The 21476-nt window shown below is 53.7% G+C and overlaps 1 protein-coding gene across 1 annotated transcript in view; it reads right to left on the reverse strand.

The window, feature by feature from the left end:
- Positions 1 to 674: 674 nt before the first annotated feature.
- The window catches only part of LOC144676670 (girdin-like), a gene marked incomplete at its 3' end in the record, with an annotated part of 28228 nt that continues 7426 nt past the window's right edge, over positions 675 to 21476 (reverse strand). The window contains exons 4-15 of the mRNA XM_078537038.1: positions 20094 to 20163; positions 19184 to 19242; positions 16382 to 16465; positions 15962 to 16102; positions 10422 to 10588; positions 8932 to 9013; positions 6539 to 6697; positions 5000 to 5146; positions 3741 to 3885; positions 3176 to 3363; positions 2696 to 2833; positions 675 to 1740 (exon numbers count right to left, since the gene is read on the reverse strand). Coding sequence (XP_078393164.1) covers positions 675 to 1740; positions 2696 to 2833; positions 3176 to 3363; positions 3741 to 3885; positions 5000 to 5146; positions 6539 to 6697; positions 8932 to 9013; positions 10422 to 10588; positions 15962 to 16102; positions 16382 to 16465; positions 19184 to 19242; positions 20094 to 20163 — 2446 coding nt within the window. The remainder of the gene's footprint in view (positions 1741 to 2695; positions 2834 to 3175; positions 3364 to 3740; positions 3886 to 4999; positions 5147 to 6538; positions 6698 to 8931; positions 9014 to 10421; positions 10589 to 15961; positions 16103 to 16381; positions 16466 to 19183; positions 19243 to 20093; positions 20164 to 21476) is intronic.

Raw genomic sequence — 21476 nt, forward strand, 5'->3', positions numbered from 1 at the left:
CCCCTATCCCACACCCCCAATCCCACACCCCAATCCCACACCCCAATCCCACAATCCAACACACACCCCAAATCCCACACCCTCAAACCCACACCCCCTACCCCACACCCCAATCCCACACCCCCAATCCCACACCCCCAATCCCACACCCCAATCCCACACCCCCTACCCCACACCCCAATCCCACACCCCCAATCCCACACCCCCTACCCCACACCCCAATCCCACACCCCCTACCCCACACCCCAATCCCACACCCCCTATCCCACACACAAGGCCTCAGGCTCGACTCCTGAAGCCAAGCTGATGGCTGCCTGAGCCACGATGTGGGAAAGGGCCGCACTCCCAGATCCATACCCCTGGGCGGTGGGCAGGGGGACGTCGGCTGGTCGGGGGAGGGCGTGGTGGGAGGGGGTGGGTGGGGTGGGATGGGGGAGAACCAGGCAGGTAGGAACTCAGGCCATCTGGCCTCTGTGAGCCTGCTGCCCCCCCCCGAACTCATCACCATCATGGCCGCCCATCGACCTCGACCCCGCTGTCAACGCCCTCCCGAAATCTCCCCGTCTCCGCGGCCCACTCTGGGATCGGGGCATTCCGAAGGCTGGCATATCCCCCTCGGGATTGAAGGGGTTTCCCCACCCCCCCCACGCCCAAACAACCCACCAGCCCCGTACTCGCCTCACGGAGGCCGGCCGACGCTTTCCTCTCGAGGGCCAGCCGCTGGAGGAGCTCGGCCTTCTCCGCCTCCGCCTCCCCCAGCTTGTCCTGCGCCTCCCGGGCCCTCTGGGCCCCCAGCTGCAGCTGCCGGTTCTCCTGCTCCAGCCCGGCCAGCCGGAGGTGGTGCTGGTCCAGGGAGGCGTCGCGGGACTCGGCCTGCTGCCTCAGCCGCCGGCTCTCCTTGCCCAGCTGCCTCTTGTCCCTCTCGGCCTGCTCCAGCTCCTGCGCCAGGGCGTCCCGGGCCTGCTCCAGCAGGCCGGCCGCCGACCTCTCCTCTTCCAGCTCCTTCCGCAGGCTCTGGGCCTCCATCTCCATCTCCTCCGCCTCCTTCTCCAGCTCCGAGACCTGCCGCTTGGTGTTCTCCAAGCTCCGGGCCAGCCTCTGGCTCTCCGCCTGGAGGCCCTGGTGCGCCAAGGCCAACTCTTCGGCCCTCCTGATGGAAGCCTTCTGCTGGTTGACCTCCCGGCGCAGCTGGTCCCTCTCCTTCCGCAGCTCCGTGTTTTCCGACTCCAGTTGGCTCATCATGGCTCCGTCCACCTCCTGCATCTCCGCCATCTGCCTCAGGTGGAGGTTCTCTAGCTCCAAGCGGGCCCTCTCGGCCTCCGAGGCCTCCAGCTGGGCGGAGGTGCCAGCGAGGCCTTCCAGGCTCCTCTGGAGTCTCCGGTTCTCGGCCTCCAGCCCGGACGCCCTGTCCTCCAGCAGCGAGACCCTCCCGCAGCTCATCTCCAGCTCCAGGACCCGCTTCCGCAGCTCCTCGTTCAGCTTCTCAACGCGGCCCAGCTCCTGGGCCAAGGCCTCGGCCTTGTCGGCCCTCTCCCGGCACTGCTCCAGCTCCAGCAGGGCCTGCTTCCTCTCGGACTCCAGCGAGCTCTGCCTCAGCGAGGCCTCCATCATGGCCTCGTGCAGGATCTTGTTCTCCTTCTCGATGTCTTTCACCCTGACCTCGGCGCTGACCTGTGACCTTTGCCTCAGGGCATCGATGCTCTGCCTCAAATGCTCGTTCTCCATCTTTAGATCCTGTACCTGGAACAGAGACGAGGATCAGTCAAAGGGGCAGCCTGCTATCCCTAGCGCAAGGACCCATTCCAGAGGCTCAAGGGAGGCCACTCGGCAGCCCGCTCATACCCCATGAGTCGAAAGGTCAAAGGTTGCAGACATCTTCCAAACACTCGAGCCCATAGCCCAGACTTTCAATCCCAGTCCCGGTACTGAAGGACCGCTGCACTGTCGGAGGGTCAGTACTGAGTGAGTGCCGCACTGTCGAAGGGTCAGTGCTGAATGAGTGCCGCACTGTCGAAGGGTCAGTGCTGAGGGAGTGCCACACTGTCGGAGGGTCAGTACTGAGGGAGTGCCGCACTGTCGGAGGGTCAGTTCTGAGGGAGCGCTGCACTGTCGGAGGGTCAGTACTGAGGGAGTGCTGCACTGTCGGAGGGTCAGTACTGAGGGAGCAGGAGCGCCGCACTGTCGGAGGGTCAGTACTGAGGGAGTGCCACACTGTCGGAGGGTCAGTACTGAGGGAGTGCCGCACTGTCGGAGGGTCAGTACTGGGGGAGTGCTGCACTGTCGGAGGGTCAGTACTGGGGGAGTGATGCACTGTCGGAGGGTCAGTACTGAGGGAGCGCTGCACTGTCGGAGGGTCAGTGCTGAGATTGTGGGATCTTGCTGTGCGCTTCCACGTTTCCGACGTTATTACACTTCAGAAGTACGTCATGGGGTGTGAAGCGCTTGTGCCGTCCCGAGGCGATGAAAGGTGCTACACAAATGCAAGTCCTTTCCTTTGATGGGAGGTGGCGATTGGCTGACCTGGGTCACATGGAGTGCCGGGGTCGCGAGCAGAGACCTCCACTCGCACACCCCTGCTTAACGGAGAAGCGAGTGAGCCGAGTGGGGGCTGAAGGGGCCCTGATCCAGGAGGCTGCTGGCCTTGGCCTGCAGGCTCCTCATGCTCGGGCAGTGCCCATGTGTGTGCCCACTGTACCTCTCGCTGACAGCTCTCCCGCAGAGTTTGCACTGTCCCCTCGATCCTCTCCTTCTCCATCATCAGCTCACTGCTCAGAGTCGTGGAACTGTCCAAATTCTGTTTCTCATCGTCCAGCTCCCATCGCAGTCTCTCCACCTGGAAAACCAAAGGCAAACTGACAGTCAGAGTGTGTGGGACCCCTACCCCAGTGAGAGTCAGTGTGTGTGGGACCCGTACCCCAGTGAGAGTCAGTGTGTGTGGGACCCGTACCCCAGTGAGAGTCAGTGTGTGTGGGACCCGTACCCCAGTGAGAGTCAGTGTGTGTGGGACCCGTACCCCAGTAAGAGTCAGTGTGTGTGGGACCCATACCCTAGTGAGGGTCAGTGTGTGTGGGACTCGTACCCCAGTGAGAGTCAGTGTGTGTGGGACCCGTACCCCAGTGAGGGGCAATGGGCAGGTGTGGAGGGGGGTCGATGAGGAAATAGAGACTGGCCTTACCACCCTCTGTAGTTGCTGGTTCTCTCTCTCCAGGTTGAGGATCTTGGCACTAGTGCTGGTTTCAGCATTGGCACTGCTGACACGCAATTGTTCCTCTCTCCGCCTCAGATCCTGATTCTCCCGTTCCAGTCTCAGGAGCTGGTTCGATGTCACTTCATGTACCTCATAACTGAGAGGCTTCTCAGCAACTGGAACAGAGTACAAAGAGAAACTTCACATTTCCTGCTGTACCTGTCCTGGGTGTGTTTGATGGGGACAGTGCAGAGGGAGCTTTACTCTGTATCTAACCCCGTGCTGTACCTGTCCTGGGAGTGTTTGATGGGGACAGTGTAGAGGGAGCTTTACTCTGTATCTAACCCCATGCTGTACCTGTCCTGGGAGTGTTTGATGGGGACAGTGTAGAGGGAGCTTTACTCTGTATCTAACCCCGTGCTGTACCTGTCCTGGGAGTGTTTGATGGGGACAGTGTAGAGGGAGCTTTACTCTGTATCTAACCCCGTGCTGTACCTGTCCTGGGAGTGTTTGATGGAGACAGTGTAGTCGGGGACTCTGGGCTATCCCTTACATTCTGTGTGTGGAAGATCCTCTGTCATCGTCTCCATTCTGCTGCTCAGCTGCTCTGACTCTTCCAGATCCTTCTTCAGCTCCATCTCCAGGTTCAGATTTTCCTCCATGAGTTGTTCAATCCTTCGTCGATCTGTGTCTCGCTCCTGTGTTATGGAGAATTCTCGTCAACTTCAATCGGGTCAAAAAAGAACAAATCGGAGGTGGTTAATCCCTCCAGATACGCAATTCATTCTTCAGTGTGCATCATCGATCTACATCCCGGGGGTTACCATTGACCAGAAACTGAGCTGGACCAGCCATATAAACACTGTGGCTACAACAGCAGGTCAGAGGCTGGGAATCCTGCAGCGAGTAACTCACCTCCTGACTCCCCAAAGCCTGTCCACCATCTACAAGGCACAAGTCAGGAGTGTGATGGAATACTCTCCACTTGCCTGGATGAGTGCAGCTCCCACAACACTCAAGAAGCTCGACACCATCCAGGACAAAGCAGCCCCGCTTGATCGGCACCCCATCCACAAACATTCACTCCCTCCACCACCGACGCACAGTAGCAGCAGTGTGTGTACCATCTACAAGATGCACTGCAGCAACTCACCAAGGCTCCTTCGACAGCACCACCCAAACCCACGACCTCTACCATCTAGAAGGACAAGGGCAGCAGACACATGGGAACACCACCACCTGCAAGTTCCCCTCCAAGGCACTCATCATCCTGACTTGGAAATATATCGGCCGTTCCTTCACTGTGGCTGGGTCAAAATCCTGGAACTCCCTCCCTAACAGCGCAGTGGGTGTACCTACACCACAGGGACTGCAGCGGTTCAAGAAGGCGGCTCACCCCCACCTTCTCAAGGGGCAATTAGGGATGGGCAATAAATGCTGGGCCCAGCCAGCGACACCCACGTTGTGTGAAACCTGGCGCTCTGAGGGATGTAGGGAGGGAAATTGTGTGAGGGTTGGAATCCTGCCATTTCCCTCTCCTGCCCAAACCCCAGTCTGAACTGTGAAGTGACTGTTGGCACATGTCACACTGACTGAAGTTAATGTTGGCGCTTTGTTGCCCAGAGAATGGATTCCTTCAGCCTCGAGGTCACAGCAGATGCAGCATCTCACCTCCTTGTGGGTGGCAATATTCGCCAGTCGGTCTTATTTCCGTGCACAGCAGCCTCCGAGGCGAGACAGTCCTCCTGTTTCTGTCTCCGGCGGCCTCTCTTCCGCTCTGACAGGCATCTCGCCCCCCCTTTGCCCCCTTACCATCTCGAGGTCCTGCAGCCCGGCCTGGAGCAGGAGGTTCTCCTTCTCCAGCTCGTGGAGCTTGTCACAGCGCGAGCGGGCCGTCTCCAGCTGCTCCTCTAGCATGGCCTTCGTCTCCAGCAGGGCCTTGCTGTACTCCCGCTCCTCCTGGGGTGAGGGGTGGAGGCAAAACCAAACCGTCACATCAACAAAACAGGGGCATTAACCACAACCCCCTCCCTCACCCTCCTTCCTCGCCCACCAGAATCGAACCCCCCCCCCCCCCCCCCCCCCCCAGCCCCACTCATCCCCGGCCGTTCCGCCTACCCCGGCCCATGCCACTCGGCTATTCGCCTGCGGAAGCCATCGTCTGCCCAGGCTAACTCAGCGTCCCCCGCCCGCCATTTCAACCGCCACAGCGGCGGGATGGCGGACGTGGTGGGGTCGCTGCCGCAATGCGACAGGCGATGTTCGCACAGGAAGATCCCACAGCAACATAGCAATGTCAGATAAACCTTTTTTTTTTCATTGCACCGATGTCGGTTGAGGGATAAATATTGGGCCCCTGGATACCAGAGGGAAACTCGCCCTCTCCTTGGGAAACCTGGCTAATCTTTCCTACCTGCCCTGCCCACTCTACCCGCATCTGCAGTGAACATAAGAACATCAAAAAATAGGAGGAGTAGGCCATTCAGCCCCTCAAGCCTGCCCCACCATTCAATACGATCATGGCTGATCTGCCCCGGGCCTCAACTCCTCTTTAGTGCCGGCTCCACATAGCTCTCAACTCCCCGATATTTCAAAAATCGATCTACTGCCTCTTTAAATACTTTGTGATCTAGCCTCAGTGATCTAGCCTCCACAACTCTCCGGGGTAGAGAATTCCAGACATTCACTACCCTCGGAGAGAAGAAATTCCTTCGAATCTCAGTTTTAAATGAGTGCCTCCTTATTCTGTAACTGTGTCCCCTAGTTTGAGATTCCCCCACTAGTGGAGACATCTCTTCAACATCTACCCTGTCAAGCCCCCTCCGAATCTTGTACATTTCAATAAGATCACCTCTCATTCTACTAAACTCTAATGAATAAAGGCCTAACCTGTTTAGCTGTTCTTGATAAGTCAACCCCTTCATCCCAGGAATCAGCCTAGTGAATCTCTTTTGAGCTGCCTCCAATGGCAGTAAATCCTTTCTTAAATACGGGGACCAAAACTGTACACAGTACTCCAGGTGCAGCCTCACCAACATCCTGTACAGTATAACAAGACTTCCCTATTTTTAAACACCGACCCCCCCTAGAATACAGGCCAAAATCCCATTTGCCTCCTGCAGTGGTACTGAGGTCAATTGTACCTTCCCCGTCGGACGGAAGTAACTCAGGGGTGGGGAGAGGGAATCTCGGGCCTGTGAGTTTCCTCATTTTCACAGACACGGTTCCAGACCTTGTGACATTCCTGACCCCTCACTTCCACCCGCCACCCACCCCCCAACTCAATTCTCCGCTGAGACCTCCCCTCCACCAGACTCCCCCCTCCCCCCCCACACTCCCCTGGGATCGTACCTCCACCTTCCCCCTGTAGAACTCGATGCTGTTCAGCCGTTCCTTGTAGGCCTTAACCTCACTCTGGAGCCTGTCCACGCGAGTGGCCTTCTCCCGCAGGACATCCACCTCATCCCTGTACGTTCGGGCTGTACGCGCCTCCAACACCAGCTCCCGGTTCTGAGGGAGGCAAGCGGATCAGCTTAGGGAATGTGGAGGGAGCTTTACTCTGTATCTAACCCCGTGCTGTACCTGTCCTGGGAGTGTTTGATGGGGACAGTGTAGAGGGAGCTTTACTCTGTATCTAACCCCGTGCTGTACCTGTCCTGGGAGTGTTTGATGGGGACAGTGTAGAGGGAGCTTTACTCTGTATCTAACCCCGTGCTGTACCTGTCCTGGGAGTGTTTGATGGGGACAGTGTAGAGGGAGCTTTACTCTGTATCTAACCCCGTGCTGTACCTGTCCTGGGAGTGTTTGATGGGGACAGTGTAGAGGGAGCTTTACTCTGTATCTAACCCCGTGCTGTACCTGTCCTGGGAGTGTTTGATGGGGAAGGTGTAGAGGGAGCTTTACTCTGTATCTAACCCCGTGCTGTACCTGTCCTGGGAGTGTTTGATGGGGACAGTGTAGAGGGAGCTTTACTGTCTCATTCAGGATTCAACAAAGAACAAAGTGAATGGTCCCATTTTTCACAGTGTGATGTGAGCTGTGTTGTGTAAAGCTCCTTCAGTGCAGTTCCCTGTTTGTAGATGTTTCAGACCGTGCTGTGACAGGGAATGTGTCTGAATTACAGGAACCTCCACAATGACAAAATGACCGGTCACTTATAAAATTAATGCTGTAAATGGGAGAGAGGAGCAGGGGGATCCGAGGATACAGATCCACAGATGAGTAAAAATATCGACACCCATTAATGCGGCCATTAGAAAAAAACAGTCAAAACACTGAGGTTCATTTCTCGAGGGATGGAACTGAAAAACAGAGAAGTGACGTTAGACTTTGTATCGGACCTCGGTCAGGCCACACTTGCAGTTCCTGTGAACGGTTCTCTTCTCCATACTATAAAAAGGGTATAGAGGCACCGGAGAAGGTGCAAAAAAAGGGCTCACTGAAAACGATGGCGGAATGGAGAGGGGTCGTGTTTGGGTCCAGCGCGTACAGGAGTAATATGGGACTGGGTACCGTACCACCCACACCATGGCATAAGAAGGCACATGACCCAGAGCTAGGGTCAGTGTGTTGTTGAGCAGAGACGTGTAAAGGCCTAGACTTGGAGACCCTCTACTGTATATAGTTACAAGTAGTTAATAGAGACTTGCTGTTAACCTACTGAAGACTATGAAGTCTTTTTTAAGAGATACTGGCCCGAATTTACCAGCGTCTCACACCGGCGGAATCTTCCGGTCTCGCCTATGTGAGTGGAGATTCTAATGGCTTTCTGGCCCCACCCCAGCTTGGTGGGGGTGGGGAAGGGGGCTGGAAAATTCCAGCCACTGTTCTGCAACCAATACCATCGCAACATGGCGGCAGCTTGGGATCAAAAACCCTCGGCCTCACGAAAATGCTGAAAAACCAAGAAAAAGAAAAAAACTTCAATGGAAATTGGGGGAGGTGTAGTATAAGGGTCTGGCACATACGGGGTTAATGTGGGGCTGAGTACAGTGCCGCCCACACCGTGGTGCAAGAAGGCACATGACCCAGACCTAGGGTCAGTGTGGTGTTGAGCAGAGGTGTGTAAAGGCCTAGACATGGAGGTTGCCCCTTGCCTGTACCCTTTACTCTATGTATGTATATAGCTACAAGTAGTTAATAGAGACTTCCTGTTCACCTACTGAAGACTATGAAGACTTCTTGAACAGACACCATTCCATAACCCAATAAGAGGTTAGGACCCATCAGAAAAGATTGAATAGGCCGGGGCTCTTTTCTCTAGAAAAGGCTGAGGGGGTGGGTGACCTGATTGGGAATCTAACATGATGAAGGGGGTTTCGATAGGGTCGGCGTAGAGAAGATGTTTCCTCTATTTGGGGGGGGAGACCAGAACTAGGGGTCATCTATTTGTGACAGTCACTAATAAATCCGATCGGGAATTCAGGAGAAACTTCTTTCCCCAGAGAGTGGGGAGAATGTGGAACTCGCCCCCACAGGGGGTGGTCGAGGCAAATAGTGTAGATACATTTAAGGGGGATGCTGGAATAACACATGAGGGGGAAAGGAACAGAAGGATAGGGTGATGGAGGGAGAGGAAGAGGGGGTGGGAGGAAGTTCGTGTGGAGCAGAAACACCAGCATGGAGCGGATGGGCCGAATGGCCTGGTTCCGTGCTGTAAATTTGATATAAGCCCTCCTTTTTAAGGTTACGGGAGCATCTATAAATCCTCACAAGCTCATGGGTGAAGCCCTGAATGTTTCTACCTGTTTCTGCAAACGTTTCCAATCGAGTTGGAGTTCCTCCAGCTCCTGTTTCCTGTCTTGCAATTCTTCACTCTTCTCCTCACTGTTCACAGAAAGCAGATTATTACAGAGAGAGAGAGAGATTATTACAAACTCCCAACACTGCCTTCAATTATTACAAACTCCCAACACTGCCTTCAATTATTACAAACTCCCAACACTGCCTTCAATTATTACAAACTCCCAACACTGCCTTCAATTATTACAAACTCCCAACACTGCCTTCAATTGTTACAAACTCCCAACACTGCCTTCAATTATTACAAACTCCCAACACTGCCTTCAATTATTACAAACTCCCAACACTGCCTTCAATTATTACAAACTCCCAACACTGCCTTCAATTATTACAAACTCCCAATACTGCCTTCAATTATTACAAACTCCCAACACTGCCTTCAATTATTACAAACTCCCAACACTGCCTTCAATTATTACAAACTCCCAACACTGCCTTCAATTATTACAAACTCCCAATACTGCCTTCAATTATTACAAACTCCCAATACTGCCTTCAATTATTACAAACTCCCAACACTGCCTTCAATTTGGAGAGAGAGAATTCTATGCTAACCAAAGTTCTGAAGCACTCTCTCTCTCTCTTTCTGTGTCTGTCCATCTCTGTCTCTCAGCCTCTCTCTGTCTCTTTCTCTCTCTCCATCTGTCTCTCTCAATCTCTCCCCTCTCTCCCCCTTTCACTCTCAATCTCTCTCAGTCTCTCTCTCAGTCTCTCTCTGTCTCTCTCTTTCTCTGTCTCTGTCTCTCTATCTCAGTCTCTCACTCTGTCTCTCTCTCTCTCTGTGTCTCTCTCTGCCTCTCCGTCTGTCTGTCTCTCTATCTTTCTCTCTATCATTCTCTCTCCCTGTCTCTGTCTCTCTCTCTCCCTCTCTGTCTCTCTCTATCTCACTCTCCCTCTCTCTGTCTATCTTTCTCTCTGTCTCTCTCACTCTCTCTCTGTCTCTTTCTCTGTCTCTCTCTCTCTCACTCTCCCCTTCTCTCTGTCTCTCTCTCTGTCTAACTTTCTCTCTCTGTCTAACTTTCTCTCTCTGTCTCTCTCTCTCTCACTCTCGCTCTCTGTCTCTCTCACTCTCTCTGTCTATCTTTCTCTCTCTTTCTTTCTCTCTGTCTCTCTCTCTCTCACTCTCCCCCTCTCTCTGTCTCTCTATCTTTCTCTCTCTCACTCACTCTTGCTCTCTGTCTGTCTGTCTCGCTCTCTCTCTCTCACTCTCTCTCTGTTTCTCTTTGTGTGTCTCTCTCTCACTCACTCTCTCTGTCTCTCTCTCTGTCTCTCTCTGTCTCTGCCTCTCTCTCAATCTCCCTGTGCCTCTCTATCACTCTCTCTCTCTCTGTCTCTCTCGCTCTCTGTCTCTCTCTCTCTCACTCTGTCTCTCTCTCTCTGTCTCTGTCTCTCTCTCACTCTGTCTCTCTCTCTCTCTCTCTGTAATACTCACAATTCCTGTCGAAGACGGCGTAGTTTGGATTTGCAGTCGGCCAGTTGGACAGTTAGGTGTTGCCGATTCTCCCCTGCTCTGTGACTGGTCATGCTCTCGCCAATCCCCACGCCAAACACGTGCTGTGACTGGCAAAGCTCCTGCTCCTGGATTAGCTCCGTGATTCTCTGTGGGAAAGAGAAAGCCCATGAGGGAATGGCCAGAGTGGGCAAGACAGGACTGCCAGTGAGGTCAACGGGGGTCACTCTCACAGTGGGAGAGGAGAGAACGGACATGGAGTGAGAGAGAGAGAGTTTGAAAGATAAATTAGAAAGATAGAGAGGAGAGTGAGAGGGAAAAAGTGAGTAAGAGAGAGATAAAATAAATGGGTAAAGAGGGAGACAGAGAGGGAGCGAGAAAGAGAGTCGGAGAGGGTGAGTGATGGAGAGAGACAGAGAGAGAGACAGAGAGGGTGAGTGATGGAGAGAGACAGAGAGAGAGACAGAGAGAGAGAGACAGAGAGGGTGAGTGATGGAGAGAGACAGAGAGAGAGACAGAGAGGGTGAGTGATGGAGAGAGACAGAGAGAGAGACAGAGAGGGTGAGTGATGGAGAGAGACAGAGAGAGAGACAGAGAGGGTGAGTGATGGAGAGACGGGGAAAAGGGACAGAGAGAGAGACAGAGAGGGTGAGTGATGGAGAGAGACAGAGAGAGAGACAGAGAGAGAGACAGAGAGGGTGAGTGATGGAGAGAGACAGAGAGAGAGACAGAGAGGGTGAGTGATGGAGAGAGACAGAGAGAGAGACAGAGAGGGTGAGTGATGGAGAGAGACAGAGGCAGTGAGACAGAGAGAGAGACAGAGAGGGTGAGTGATGGAGAGAGACAGAGAGAGAGACAAAGAGGGTGAGTGATGGAGAGAGACAGAGAGAGAGACAGAGAGAGACAGAGAGACAGAGAGGGTGAGCGACGGAGAGAGACAGAGGGAGAGAGACAGAGAGAGAGACAGAGAGGGTGAGCGATGGAGAGAGACAGAGAGGGAGAGAGACAGAGAGAGCGAGACAGAGAGGATGAGTGATGGAGAGAGACAGAGAGAGAGACAGAGAGGGTGAGTGATGGAGAGAGACAGGGGGAAGGGGACAGAGAGGGAGACAGAGAGGGTGAGCGACGGAGAGAGACAGAGAGAGAGACAGAGAGGGTGAGTGATGGAGAGAGACAGAGGGAGAGAGACAGAGAGAGAGACAGAGAGGGTGAGTGATGGAGAGAGACAGAGGGTGAGAGACAGAGAGAGAGACAGAGAGGGTGAGCGACGGAGAGAGACAGAGGGAGAGAGACAGAGAGAGAGACAGAGAGGGCGAGCGATGGAGAGAGACAGAGAGGGAGAGAGACAGAGAGGGCGAGCGATGGAGAGAGACAGAGAGGGAGAGAGACAGAGAGAGAGACAGAATGGGTCAGAGAGGGAGAGAGACGGAGAGGGAGAGAGACTGAGACAGAGAGGGAGAGAGACAGAGAGGAAGAGAGATGGAGAGAGACAGAGAGGGAGAGAGACAGAGAGGAAGAGAGATGGAGAGAGACAGAGAGGGAGAGAGACAGAGAGAGAGACAGAATGGGTCAGAGAGGGAGAGAGACGGAGAGGGAGAGAGACTGAGACAGAGAGGGAGAGAGACAGAGAGGGCGAGCGATGGAGAGAGACAGAGAGGGAGAGAGACAGAGAGAGAGACAGAATGGGTCAGAGAGGGAGAGGGAGAGAGATGGAGAGGGAGAGAGAGGGAGAGAGACAGAGAGAGAGACAGAATGGGTCAGAGAGGGAGAGAGACGGAGAGGGAGAGAGACGGAGAGGGATAGAGACTGAGACAGAGAGGGAGAGAGACGGAGAGGAAGAGAGACTGAGACAGAGAGGGAGAGAGACGGAGAGGAAGATAGACGGAGAGGAAGAGAGACGGAGAGGGAGAGAGACGGAGACGGAGAGGGAGAGAGAATCAGCCAGGCGGCCTTTGCATTTTTCATCGAACCTCATCGAAGTGTGGGGTGAAATTTCTGAGACAAAATAAAATAAAAATAAAAATCTGCATTTAGCAGTTTTATCAGTTACATTTCCTCTCTCTTTATCAGCTTCTTGGTCTTACTTTGCTGAATTCTAAAATTCTCCCAATTCTTAGGCTTACTACTTTCTTTTGGTAACTTTAATAAAGCCTCCACCTTTGAGCTAATACAATCTTTCACTTCCCTTGTTAGCCGTGTCTGGGTCAGCTTTCCTCCTGGGTTTTTGTGCCTCAAAGGAAAGTAGATTTATTGTAAACCATGTGTTAGTTTTTTAAATGTTAGCCATTGCCTGTTTACTGTCATATCTTTTAGTGTAGTTTCCCCAATCTACCTCAGCCATCTTGCCCCTCATACCTTCGTAGTTTCCTTTTTTTTTAGATTTAAGACCCTAGTTTTGGATTGAACTTCGTCACTTTCAAACTTCATGTAAAATTCCAGCATATTATGATCACCCTTCCCTAAAGACTCCTTTACAACGAGATTATTAATTAGCCCTTCTTCATGGCACAATACTACATCCAAAATAGCCCGTTCCTCAATGCACTGCTCTAGAAAACCATCTCGTACACATTCCAGGAATTCGTCCTCCACGGCATTAGTACTAATTTGGTTTACCCAGTCTATATGTAGATTGAACGCCCCATGATTACTGTATTGTCCCTGTTACACACACCCCTAATTTCCTGATTCATACTGTGCCCTACATTACCACCAATGTTTGCTGCCCCTTGCTGTTTCTTAGCTCCACTCAGACTGACTCCATATTTTGATCTTCCAATCTAAGATCCTCTCTCACTAATGGACAGACCTCATCCTTTATTAACAGCGCTACCCCACCTCCATTTCCTTCTTGCCTGTCCTTCCTAAATGTCGAATACCCTTGAACATTCTCTTCACAGCCTTGGTCACCCGGCAACCATGTCTCTGTCATGGTAATTAGATCATACCCATTTATTTCTGAATGGTGATAGATTGGGGAATGTTGATGTACAGAGGGACCTGGGTGTCCTGGTACACCAATCACTGAAAGCAAGCATGCAGAGTGCAGCAAGCAGTTAAGAAGGCAAATGGTGTGTTGGCCTTCATTGCGAGGGGACTTGAGTACAGGAGCAAGGATGTCTTACTGCAGCTGTACAGGGCCTTGGTGAGACCACATCTGGAGTAGTGTGTACAGTTTTGGTCTCCTTACCTAAGAAAGGATAAACTTGTCATAGAGGGAGTGCAGCGAAGGTTCACCAGACTGATTCCTGGAATGGCAGGATTGTCGTATGAGGAGAGATTGGATTGACTAGGCCCTGTATTCATTGGAGTTTGAAAGAATAAGAGGGAATCTCATTGAAACACATAAAATTCTGACAGGGATGGACGACTGGATGCAGGGATGATGTTTCCTCTGGCTGGAGGGTGGGGAAGTGGGGTCTAGAACAATGGGTCACAGTCTCAGGATACAGGGCAGGCCATTTAGGACTGAGATGAGGAGAAACGTCTTCACTCAGAGGGTAGTGAAACTGTGGAATTCTCTACCACAGAGGGCCTGTGGAGACCAGGTTACTAAATATATTTAAGAAGGCAATAGATAGATATCGGGACTCTAAAGGCATCGAGGGGAATGGGGAGGGAGCGGGAGTACGGTGTTGAGATAGAGGATCAGCCATGATCATACTGAACGGCAGAGCAGGCTCGAGGGGCCGAATGGCCTACTCCTGCTCCTATTTTCTGTGTCCCTATTTGTGCCATCAATTCAGCAGCTTGGTGGTGGATGCTGTGTTCAGACAGAGGGGCTTTACTTTCACCTTTCGAATATCTTTCAGTATTTTGGCCCGATTCAATGCTGGCCTCTGTTTCTGCTGCTTTCCCATTTCCCTTCCTACTTCCCTTCCTAACATTCCCAGCTTTTTTTTTTGCTCTCCCCTCCTACCTGAATTCCCTCTCTGCTCCCCACCCTTCCTGCCCAGCTGGAGGTGGGGGGGTGGAAGCGGGTTGGGGGCGGGTAGGGGGGCGGCGGATTTGCTCAGTGGGGGTGGGTAGGGGGATGCCCGGGGGCCCAGGCCTCCTGTTCGTGGGCCTGGGCGTTTCTGGGTGAGGGGGCCAGTGCCCCCTGTGAATGGGCTGAACGAGTGCCCCCCCCGCCTCCCCCCAGAGGAGGTGGCACCTCGCTGTCTCCCCGAGGGAAGATTAAGGGAGGGACACAGCCATTTTAACACCAGAGGTAATACCTCCTCCTCCTCCTCCTCACAGGCCCGTGGTTGCTGTGGTATCCTCTGCTCACTCGAGTGCAGGGGAGGGAGGCCTCGAGTTTCGGCAGCCGAGGCCAATTAAGGTAAAAGCAAAAAACTGCGGACGCTGGAAATCTAGAACAAAAACAAAAATACCTGGAAAAGCTCAGCAGGTCTGACAGCATCTGCGGAGAGGGATCCAGTTGACCTTTCGAGTGCGTATGACCCTTCGTCAGGCCCAGTAAGATACCGGCCATGCCAGCCTGAAGCTATGTGCTCAGGTCTCTGGAGTGGGGCTCAGGCAAGAATTTGCATTTATGTAGCGCCTCTAACATAGTAAAATGTCCCAAGGCTCTTCCCAGCAGCGTTATCCAACAGAATTCGACCCTGAGCCGCAGAAGGAGGTAGGAGGGCCAGGTGACCAAAAGCTCGGTCAAAGAGAGAGAGAGAGAGAGAGAGAGAGAAAGGTAGAGAGAGGGACAGAGAGGCGGAGAGGTTTAGGGAGGGAATTCCAGAGCTTAGGGCCCCCCCCCAGGCAGCTGAAGGCCCGGCCGCCAATGGTGGAGCGATGGGAAATCGGGGGATGCTCGAGAGGCCGGAAGTGGAGGAGTGGAGAGATCTCGGAGGGTTGTAGGGGTTGGAGGAGGCTACAGAGATAGGGAGGGTTGTAGGGGCTGGAGGAGGTTACAAAGATAGGGAGGTTTGTAGGGGCTGGAGGAGGTTACAGAGATAGGGAGGGTTGTACGGGCTGGAGGAGGTTACAGAGATAGGGAGGGTTGTGGGGGCTGGAGGAGGTTACAGAGATAGGGAGGGTTGTAGGGGCTGGAGGAGGTTACAGAGATAGGGAGGGTTGTAGGGGCTGGAGGAGGTTACAGAGATAGGGAGGGTTGTAGGGGCTGGAGGAGGTTACAGAGATAGGGAGGGTTGTAGGGGCTGGGGGAGGTTACAGAGATAGGGAGGGTTGTAGGGGCTGGAGGAGATTACAGAGATAGGGAGGGTTGTGGGGGCTGGAGGAGGTTACAGAGATAGGGAGGGTTGTAGGGGCTGGAGGAGGTTACAGAGATAGGGAAGGTTGTCGGGGCTGGAGGAGGTTACAGAGATAGGGAGGGTTGTAGGGACTGAAGGAGGTTACAGAGATAGGGAGGGTTGTAGGGGCTGGAGGAGGTTACAGAGATAGGGAGGGTTGTAGGGGCTGGAGGAGATTACAGAGATAGGGAAGGTTGTGGGGGCTGGAGGAGGTTACAGAGCTAGACTATGACTCTCCGAGTTAGAAGCGAGACCATTACTCACTAATCTTTTTGTTACCTCCATATTCTCGTCCCTCTGGTTCACCAGGTCCTTCATGTGGTCGGCCATGTTCTGGATGAGGAGTTCCAGGTCCTGCAGTGAGCTGGAAGAGAGGTCCGGCCAGTGGAGAGGTACCATGTTCTGCTCGTTCTGTGTTATCTGAAAGCAAAGCGGTTTGCGAGCGTGAACTAGAATCACAGGATGGGGTGACCGCACGCAAGGAGGCCATTCGGCCCATTGCGTGTGGGCCAGCCCTCCAAATGGTGGTTGGGGGGGGGGGGGGCGATGACACGGGCTCGTCCCATCCCCCACCTCGACCCCGCCAGTGACCCGATTCACCTTTGAAGGCCACAATTGGATCTGCGGCCACCATACTCTCAGGCAGAGAGTCCGTTCACAGGGTCACCCACTCCGTGAGGAGCAGCTTCACTCACTTACCTCCTGGATGTGACCGGCGACTGTGGCCTGCGTGTCTAAATCGAGGGTCTGGATTTGTCCGATGAACTCCTCCTTTCTCTCGCACTGCAACAGAAGGCAAGAGCGTCAGGGACACATCCCGAGGTCTTCCCGTGTTTCCGCGCCCCCACTTCTCTATCTCCCACCCGCTCCCCATTGCTCCCCACCCCCCCCCACCAACAACCACCATGACCCTCACTGGGCCAGGGGATCCTCACTGGAAGCAAGCACCCCACTCTCGAAATGTGGGTCTGAACAACCGGTGGTGAATTGGCAATTCGACCGCAGGAGGCATCGCAGGCATGCTCCCAACCCGCCCATTTTTACGGAGAAGGTTGGATAGATCAGGAGTGGGGACTGGGCGCCGCCTTCTGCAACAGGGGAGGGACTTTCTCAGACCATCTGATTTCTTTTATTCGTTCACGGGGTGTGGGCCTCGCTGGCTGGGCCCAGCATTTATTGCCCATCCCTAATTGCCCCTTGAGAAGGTGGGGGGTGAGCCGCCTTCTTGAGCCGCTGCAGTCCCTGTGGTGTAGGTACACCCACAGTGCTGTTAGGAAGAGAGTTCCAGGATTTTGACCCAGCGACAGTGAAGGAACGGCCGATATATTTCCAAGTCAGGATGGTGAGTGGCTCGGAGGGGAACTTGCAGGTGGTGGTGTTCCCCGTGCGTCTGCTGCCCTTGTCCTTCTAGGTGGTAGAGGTCACAGGTTTGGGCGGTGCTGTCGAAGGAGCCTTGGTGAGTTGCTGCAGTGCATCTTGTAGATGGTACACACACTGCTGCTACTGTGCGTCGGTGGTGGAGGGAGTGAATGTTTGTGGATGGGGAGCCAATCAAGTGGGGCTGCTTTGTCCTGGATGGTGTCGAGCTTCTTGAGTGTTGTGGGAGCTGCACTCATCCAGGTAGGTGCCCCACACTTTAGGAAGGATATCAGGGCCTTGGAGAGGGTACGGAGGAGATTTACTAGAACAGTCCCAGAGCTGAGGGACTTCAGTCAATGTGGAGAGGCTGGAGAAGCTGGGATTGTTTCTCCTTAGAGCGGAGAAGGTTAAGGGGGAGATTGAATCGAGGCGTTCAAAATCAGGAGGGGCTGGGGGTGGAGTAAATAAGGAGAGACTGTTTCCAGTGGCAGGAGGGTCGGTAACCGGAGGGGGACACAGATTGAAGAGAATCGGGAAAAGAGCCAGAGGGGGAGATGAGGAGAGTTTTGGGAAAGTTTTACACACAGCGCGTGGTCAGGGTCTGCATTCTTTGTTTTTTTAATGTGCGATACTTTCTCGAGATTGAAGGCGGAACTAGAATCGAATCGCGTGCTGTTTATCATGTTAACAGTCAGGGGGTAAAACACACGCTCGCCGTGAAGATCTGACTCATTTCCTGTCACGTGGGGGGGGGTGTGTGATGAGGGAGGTGTCCGTCACTACAGAGGGAATTCCTGTTCACTGAGCGCTGCAGAGGATATTGAGGCACTCAAAGGGGGTGCAAAACAAAAAGATGTACTAGAGCGGGAGCAAGACAGAGAGGCTGTCACCCATCGGGAATGATTGAGTGGGCCGGGGGCTCCTCCCTCTAGAATCGAGACCCCTGAGGGGTGCCCTGGTAGAGGAACTTAAAACGATGAAGGGGGTTTCGATAGGGTCGATGTAGAGAAGATGCTTCCAGTTGTCGGAGAGACCAGGACTAGGGGCCACCAATATAAGACGTGTCACTAATAAATCCAATCGGGAATTCAGGAGAAACGTCTTTGCCCAGAGAGCGGGGAGAATGTGGGACTCGCTCCCAGAGGGGGGTGGTCGAGGTGGATAGTGTGGATACGTTTAAGGGGGAAGCTGGATAAACACATGAGGGAGGAAGGGGTAGACAGGTATGGTGATGGGGAGGAGATGGAGAGGGGGGGGGTGGGAGGAGGCTCGGGTGGGGCAGATGCACCAGCACGGAGCGGATGGGCCGAATGGCCTGTCCCTGTGCTGGGAATTCAAACTAATCCTGGAAAAAAAAAATCAAGGCAAGCGGTGCTCCCGATGTTCGACTCACCGCGATTCACCTCGAGGGAGCCTGTAGTGGTCAGTGGAAGAAATAATCACCAAGCCAGGGGGCAGCGGACACTCCCTCAACAGGGTAGCCACTTCACCTCATAATGTACCTGCTCCCTGTGGTGAGGACTGTCACCCCCAACTCCATTCCGGGCAACGTGGTGGGGGGCGGGCGGTGAAGGGGGGTGGGGGGAAGAGACCATTCGTCACTTAAACCTTCGGGTCCACCACCTTTCCCACTGTTTCCCTGGTGTTGAAATGGACGCTGAGACAAAATAGCACCGGGGCAGTCCCTCAGTCACAAATCCCTGCTGATCCCAACATTATAAATTCCTTTAACAGGGCTTTAGTTCAGTGATTGGAAAAGGAAAAGCTTCAAGAGTGGACTAGGGAGTGGGGTTAGACTGGATGGGATATTAAAGGGTGCGGGGAGTGAGGGGGAGAGTGGGATTAGACTGGGTGGGATATTAAAGGGTGCGGGGAGTGAGGGGGGGAGTGGGATTAGTCTGGGTGGGATATTAAAGGGTGCGGGGAGTGAGGGGGAGAGTGGGATTAGACTGGGTGGTTCATGTATTCAGAAGCCTCAGTCTGAGACCTGAGAGAGAGGTTGGCCTCGTTCTGTGCCAAAAGCCAGAATGTTGAATGACCTAATTCCCTATTGGTCACTCTGTGTCCAGGCAGGAATTGGCCCCAGTGGTCACTCTGACTAGTCCCAGTCTCCAGTGATTGTGCTTTTCACCCAGGACCTACCTGAACTGCACAACCCAGCAGCAGCAGTAACAGTTTCTCCAACTCCTGTAGACCCTCGTCTGAAATGACAAGAGAGAGAAAACCCACCATCAGTTTAATATAGAGAGAGAGACTTGGGGGGAGAGAGAGAGACAGAGAGAGAGAGAGAGACAAGAGAGAGAGAGAGACAGACAGAGAGAAAGAGAGAGAGACAGACAGAAAGAGACAGACAGGGAGAAAGAGAGAGACAGGAGAGAGAGAGACAGAGAGAGAGACGGAGAGAGAGAGAGAGACAGGGAGAGACAGAGGTAGGCAGGAGAGATAGAGAGACAGAGAGAGAGAGAGGGAGAGACAGACAGGAAAGAGAGAGAGAGAGAGACAGAGAGAAGGGGAGACCCAGACAGGAGAGAAAGAGAGAGAGAGAGAGAGAGCGAGACAAAAAGAAGAGAGAAAGAGAGAGAGAACCAGACAGGAGAGAGAGAGAGAGAGAGAGAGAGGGAGAGACAGATACAGACAGGGCGAGAGAGGAAGAGAGTGACAAAGGGAGAGAGAGAGAGACAGAGAGAGAGAGAGACAGAGAGAGAGGTGCAGGCAGCGTATGCTAACCCTGTACTGGGCCCACCATCTCTTACACAGGAGCATACCATGAGAGAGAAGAGGGTGTAATTTTAATTAATTACCCTGAAACAGGGTATCAACTGTACATTTCCGGAGCTCCCCCGTGGTTTAACTGAGTCTGAGCCGGTGGGGCAAGACACCTGGCCTCAAGACCCCTTGGGCGAAGCCTGCACGGGGCAGGCACTGAGAGGCCCGCGCTACCTCATGCAGTTGAATAGCCCGCTCAGGCACAGCCTCTCGGGGGAGCAAACGGCACTTGTGTAGCCACGGGCAACCAGATGAGGACGCGCCAGAGTAAAGCGAAGCCACTTACCGCTGAGGGGGTCTCGGCCCAGGAGCTGCACGTTGGGGAGGGTCATCAGGATGAGTTGCTGAAGGTCATCCTGTGAGATGAGAAGGAGATAAAGAGGGTATTAACAGACAGCGGGAGGGGTGGGACAGGGTATTAAGCAGCGAAGGGGCAGACAAAGTGAGGCTGTTTCACCAAACAGACGGTAAGCGAAGTGGGAGGGGGAAATCTCCCCTCATTTAGTGTGCGGGCACAGCCTCCCACAGTCGAAGTGCCACCCCCCACAAACCCACCCACTGAAGGCTGGGGTGTGACAGGGCGGCATCGGCAGGTTGGAGGTGGGCAGGTGAGGTGGCCGGGGGGGGGTTTGTGAGGGGAGAGGGTGGTGTTGCCGGGTGGGGAGGGGAGGGACGTGGATCGTCCGATGACTTGGGGCCGTGCCCCTGAGCTGAGAAGCGAGCTCGGAGGAGGAGGTAACAAGTGGCAGGGAGCGAGGGGGCCGCGACATGTCAGAAGCGATGCAGTGCAAGTGGCGGCATTTGGAAACCAGAACTAAAAATAAAAGAGCCACATTAGTCACTGAGGTTGGAGCCGGGGCTTGATGCACAGCAGAGGGGGAAGGGAGGGCGGGACAGAGAGAGAGAGAGGCCATGCACAAAGAGGAACGACAGCTCAATTTAACATCACCTCACAGGAAGAGTGAGTCAGGGTTCTGACGCATTGTTCCAAACAAATAACCCACAAAAGGTACAGTCGGTCCATCAGATTCCACAAGTACCTACTCTCCAGATGAACAACTGCTTCATCACTGCGAAACATTGCATTTCTCCGTCACCACCAACGTAGTAACACTGATGATTGCACAATGTTCAGCACCAATCGCAACTCCACAGATCCTGGAGCACTCCATGTCCAAGTGTAACAATATCCAGGTTTGGGCTGACAAGTGGCAAGTAACATTCGCGCCACACAAGTGTCAGGCAATGACCATCTCCAACAAGAGAGAGTCTAACCATCACCCCGTGACGTTCAATGGCATTACTATCGCTGAATCCCCCACTGTCTACATTCTGGGGGTCACCACTGACCAGAAACTGAACTGGACCAGCCACATAAATACTGTGGTTACAAGAGCAGGTCAGAGGCTTGGAATCCTGCAATGAGTAACTCACCTCCTGACTCCCCAAAGCCTGTCCACCATCTACTAGGCACAAGTCAGGAGTGTGATGGAATACTCCCCGCTTGCCTGGATGAGTGCAGCTCCCACAACACTCAAGAAGCTCAACACCGTCCAGGACAAAGCAGCCCTGTTTGATTGGCACCCCATCCACAAACTCCCTCCACTACCGACGCACAGTAGCAGCAGTGTGTGTACCATCTACAAGATGCACTGCAACAACTCACCAA

This window comes from Cetorhinus maximus, unplaced genomic scaffold (genome assembly GCF_964194155.1).
Source record: "Cetorhinus maximus unplaced genomic scaffold, sCetMax3.hap1.1 HAP1_SCAFFOLD_1813, whole genome shotgun sequence".
Taxonomy (NCBI): Eukaryota; Metazoa; Chordata; class Chondrichthyes; order Lamniformes; family Cetorhinidae; genus Cetorhinus; species Cetorhinus maximus.